The 5,408-nt window shown below is 42.0% G+C and overlaps 1 protein-coding gene across 1 annotated transcript in view; it reads right to left on the minus strand.

Annotated features, from left to right (window-relative positions):
* Positions 1-1,800: 1,800 nt before the first annotated feature.
* The window catches only part of LOC130391105 (biglycan-like), a 12,422-nt gene continuing 8,814 nt past the window's right edge, over positions 1,801-5,408 (minus strand). The window contains 6 exon segments of the mRNA XM_056601252.1: positions 1,801-2,005; positions 2,782-2,920; positions 3,236-3,329; positions 3,460-3,570; positions 3,814-4,027; positions 4,664-4,776. Of these exon segments, the coding sequence (XP_056457227.1) occupies positions 1,805-2,005; positions 2,782-2,920; positions 3,236-3,329; positions 3,460-3,570; positions 3,814-4,027; positions 4,664-4,776 (872 nt within the window). The 3' untranslated portion in view covers positions 1,801-1,804.

The raw sequence follows: 5,408 nt of genomic DNA on the forward strand, positions 1-5,408 counted from the left end.
ACAGCAGGCATCGGGGTGGTCTCCCTCTTTGCATCGCGACTGTACCATTCAGAGGACATTCTGAGGGGGGTGTCCCGATGACATCCAGCCAGGCGATAGTCGGCGAAGCGCATCAGAATTTGAGTGTGGCGTCAGATAGAGTGCAGGGATACTTCCCTCAAACTTCATATGACTAAACGATATCGACGTTTTAAAAAATATATAAATAAATATGATCTTTAACCTTTTCATTAAGCCACCGATGCATGACTGAATAGAACATTTACTTAATCCCTCTCACTCTCACTATTTCTCTAACTAGTCTCTGTCCTTCCATATCTGTGGCCCCCATCTCCCTTTCTCTCTCTCTCTCTCTCTCTCTCTCCTCTCCTCTCTCTCTCTCTCTCTCTCTCTCTCTCCCTACAACTCTCTCTGCTCTCTGTAGTCCATTCATTTTAGACAGATGATGAGATCTGATCTGGTTGTTTTTTGAAGGTATCCATTCATTGAAAGCGTTGCTCCTGTTGATATTCGCTTTTATTTCTCACAAAACAAAAAAGGTTTGCAGCAGTAGCAGTACTCAGATTACAGGACAGGGGAAAAAAATAGTATTTATGGCTATGGTATACCACATCGGCATACCTTATGTATAGAACTAACAACAGCCCCACCCCTCAAATGAGCCCCCCTAAGCAGATGAAGAAGAATTTAAAAAATATAAGCATCAGATACCATTGTGGCCCTCCTTTATGTGGATGCACTGCTAACAATGGATCAGGGCAAAGCAGGTCTTTGTGTGCTAACTCTATCTGGGGCAAGCACCAACTATACAATATTGTCCCCCGTTCATGAGTAGTCCACAAAAAAATAACATCATAGAAAGCACAGCCAAGCATGTTGTGGGTCGTCAAGACCCTCTGTGATGCAAACATTATTGATAAGCTACTTTTTGTTTATTACTGAGAATGGAAATTGTGAAAATGCTGTCTATTCACTGATAGTTTATTGTTGAAATACAGTACAGTTGGATCACAGAATTTCAGACCAGCGAAAAGGTCTCAGACCAGCACAATTGCAACTTCCCAAATTCTGATTCAACCAAATCAGCACAAAGTACAAATATGTATCCATACAAAAAAGATTATTTTATATATGTATTTTGTAAATGTAATTTTTACCAAAATGGTAAGACACAAAAAAATGACTAATCCGATAAAATGTTGTGTTCAAAAAATGTGTTAAATGGAACTATAAAATGTTTAAGTTTAAAAAGATATTTAAACTATTTTAGATCAAGATATTTGTCATTTAGTATCCAAATTCACTCTCTGAAAATTAAAAACTTTGTGAAAATATAACACATAATGACTGTACTAAAAGCACATCCCTTTCCATTGTGTGCAGGTACACACACTGTGCAAGACACATTTCCCTTTGTATTTAATCATGCTAATTATGTTAATTTCTCTATCTTCTCCATGTGTCTCCTTTTCTCTTAAAAAAAGCTTGCTTAATGAAATTAGGCCAAGCCAGTATTAATAATCATCCTTAATAATAATTCAGGTTTTTCTTTCTCTCTCCGACCCTTATACAAATCCTAGATGTCATCCCTTCCATCCTTTTCTCACTCTCTCCGTCGATTTCTCCTTTTGTATTTTCTAAATTGCCTCTCTCTCTCTCTCTCTCTCTCTCTCTCTCTCTCTCTCTCTCTCTCTCTCTCCTCTCCTCTCTCTCTCTCTCTCTCTCTCTCTCTCTCTCCTTCTCTCTCTCTCCTCTCTCTCTCTCTCTCTCTCTCTCTCTCCTCTCCCTCTATCCCTCTCTCTCTCTACTTCTTCTTGTAGTTGCCAAAGCGAATGGCCTGCTGACTGGTGACGCAGCGGAAGGTGGCAGGCTGCACCTCCCAGTAGTTCACGGGGTTGTTGAACAGGCTAATGCCGTTATAGAATGTCCTCTTCATCCCAGAGCCCCTGGGGCAGAAGTCGTCCACTCCCACGTTTGTGATGTTGTTGACATGGAGGTAAACCATCTAGAGTAACCAGAAGGAGGGGGATGGAGTATGTCACATGATAAAGTGTTTCTAAGTGTTTTTTCGTCCACACGTATATGAAAAAAACATATTAAAAGCCCTTGGTTTTCCCAAAGAATTCCTGTCAAGACAACGATGTTATAGAATATTTTGTTGTCCACAAAATAATCCAAGAAGATTTAAAACATTATCATAAGCATGTCAGGCCTGGTAGGTGGCGAAACAACTTTATGTCCAACAGCGCAGAAGAATATGGAGCATGCACATTGATGGGCTTCTTCTTGAGCATGGCGGTGTTATGACGAAGAAACACTAGGTTGACTTGCTAACATGTGATTACACCAAACTGTACTAGCCCCACGTAAACACACCCATAGTCTGCCATTGTTTGTAGCTTCCTGGCACATGCTCAATGAAATCAAGCTCATGGTGTCATCATTTTGCAAAACCTCTACTTCACTGGTCCACACCAATACAGTTTTTAGAAATACCCATATACAGGGGGAAGAGGTAATAGTTACTGGAATAAAAACTATAATATACCCTGCTAGAAATAGTGACTGCCATGGTGTACTTATTGAGTGTATTCTGCCAAAAGTTGCAAGCTCTCTAATTCAGTGACACCTATGATCTATATATATGATGTAGATGAGGTCTTACAAATAAACAAAGATGCAGTCCTCCTCAACGAGCCTATCAGAAATTAGCCGGAAAAAAACGTAGCAGGAAATAAGAAGCGAGCCCTGATGTGATTCTATTTGTGGTGTTTATCCCACCTGGAGGTATTTCATATTCTGGAGGCCTTGGGGGACGCGGTTGAGGCGGTTGTACTCCAGATGCAGCTCAGTCAGCTTGGGTAGGAAGGCCAGGCTGCCGTCCTCGATGTTACGGATACGGTTGTAGGCCAGGCCCAACCTACAAACCAACAGCAACACCCAGGAAACCATTAGTTAGAGAGAAGATTTCTGCAGTTCCTACTTTAGCCCCTTCGTGGCACTGTAGGCTGGAGATGATTTTATTTTACATAAAAACATATGTAGCATGTTATTGGTGTACTGATATCAGAATGTTATCATTTATAATAACAACGAGTAGGCAGTAAATGTCTGTGTCTATAGAAGAGGAAGAGACTGCAACCGGCTGATCTTTAATAAAAGACGAGCAGAAGCGGGTAGCTGTATCTGTCTCCGTGGCACAGCAGTGAACATTAAAACACATAGAGTAAACCACCTGTACAGCTCTTTGTAGCGTTTCAGGTCCTCCAACTCCACTGCCTGGATCTGGTTGTTGTCTAGATGGAGCTCTTGCAGACTGTCGGGCAGGTCTGATAGAACACAAGTGTTTCAATACTTTATCTGTGTCTGCACATCTCGGACCCATAAACCACATAGCACTTGATGGAATGTTATTGAAAAAAAGTGATGATTGGAATATTTTCTTCATATCAAAAATACCTTTGGGCACGCCGGTGAGTTTGGCTTCAGATATGCGCAAGTAGTTCAGTTTCAGTCCCTTGAAGGCTCCAGGCTCGAAGTCGCTGTTCTGGATTGGATTCGACCCCATCTCTATGGAACATAGGTCCAAGTTGATGTCCAAGTCCAAATCATTTTATTCTTAATATTGAAGCATTATTATTGAACCTGGAGTCTAGAATTGTATGTGTAATAACTGGTTTCTTATTTTCAACTAGAATAGAGTATTACTCAATCGCTCTGGCTTCAGATTGAATTGTATGAGTGTCTTGTTCAGGTGCACTATAGCTCGTTCACACTAAGGTTTAACACATGGGGGATTGGACAATTTTTTACCTATGCAGTTCATTCTGGTGAGACCACTGAAGGTCCCAGCGGACACCCTCTTGATGTTGTTGTCGTGTATCCTCAGCTCCACCAGGGACTGAGGCAGGCCCTGAGGGATGGTGGTCAGGTGGTTCCTGGAGAAGTACAGCTTCTGCATGTGCTTCAGTGGGGAGAAGGTCCTGGGGTGGACCTTGGAGATCCTGTTGTTGACCAGAGCCAGGGCCTAGTGGGAAGAGCAGAGCCACGATGCAGAGAGGTTAAATAGAATAAATAAGAAGTATTTGAAAACTCTCTCTCCCCTCTCTCTCTCTCAATATATGTGGATATATTTTTTTTTATATGTGTGGATATGTATTTGTACATATGTGTATATATATTTCCCCTCCTCTCTCCCTTCCTCTCTCTGCATGAACAGAGTACAGCCGTTTCTGTCACCCAAGAGACAAGACTCCCAGCCTGCCAGTGCTGAGGGTCGGAGACAGATGGATACCGAGGTAAACAGTTCTTTAAGAGAGTTGTTATTATTGTGTAAGGTCATGTTGGGCGTCTCCTTCTCTGCCAGTCTCAATATTGTGCTTTTATTGGCTCCTTTGAATACATGCGAGAGGATGTGAGCGAGAATATTCCCCTTTCTGCTTTTGGCATCAATTTAAAACAGAATAAAGGCTCCAAGTGGAAAGATGTAAAAACGTGAGAGCGAGAGAGGGGGATTTTCATAAGCTCTCCGGACATGCACAGCCACGGCTACGTTTCACACGGTGTGCCAAAGCATGCTACTTTAGACGCCCGCCAAGGCTGCTTCAAGAGCCACTGAATGTAATGCAAAGACGCAACCGTAGCTGAAAGTGTTGCTCCTTACATATAGGTTAGTGAGGCCCTTGAAGTCATGCTCCTTGAGCTCAGTAATGCGGTTGTTCTGCAGGTCGAGGAACTTGGTGTCCAAGGGGATACCTTCTGGGACCTCGGTCAGACCTGGGAAATAAACGTAAACACAGAGACACCGCAGAGATGTCACACAAACGTTTGCTAATGTCTCATTCAGCCCTAGACCGATGAAAATAAATGGTGAGTGGGTATTTTTAAAAATGGTCATCAGCCTGAAATTAAACTTTTGACGTCGTCCTCCACTCCACGGAATAACATCCCAGGGTTCCTTGCTCTGTTATTTTAAAGAAGGACATGCTGACAGACACACACACCACCATGTTGGTCAAGGCGCACACAAGGCGGAGTAGGCACTTGCAGTTTATCACTGGGAAGCGTTGACATGGACATTGAACACACACACAAACACACACACACATTCGTCACACAAACACGTCACACACGCACACATTAAACCCAATCAATGACATAACTACCCTAATGCCAGATGGGGACAGCAGATGTTTTCAATAAAACCAAAGTTGCAAAGATGTTAGAAACATCTGCTTAATGAAAAATAAAAATGGTCAGAATTTTAACCTATCTTAATCTTATAAATGGTTTATGTGGGAAATATGGGATATTTTATTGATCAATTGGGAGAGTTGTGATTTATCAAAACACCAAATGGCAGACTCTGAGTTGCCATGGAATAGAATATAATATAATGCAGCTTTATT

Source organism: Gadus chalcogrammus, chromosome 1 (assembly GCF_026213295.1).
Source record: "Gadus chalcogrammus isolate NIFS_2021 chromosome 1, NIFS_Gcha_1.0, whole genome shotgun sequence".
Taxonomy (NCBI): domain Eukaryota; kingdom Metazoa; phylum Chordata; class Actinopteri; order Gadiformes; family Gadidae; genus Gadus; species Gadus chalcogrammus.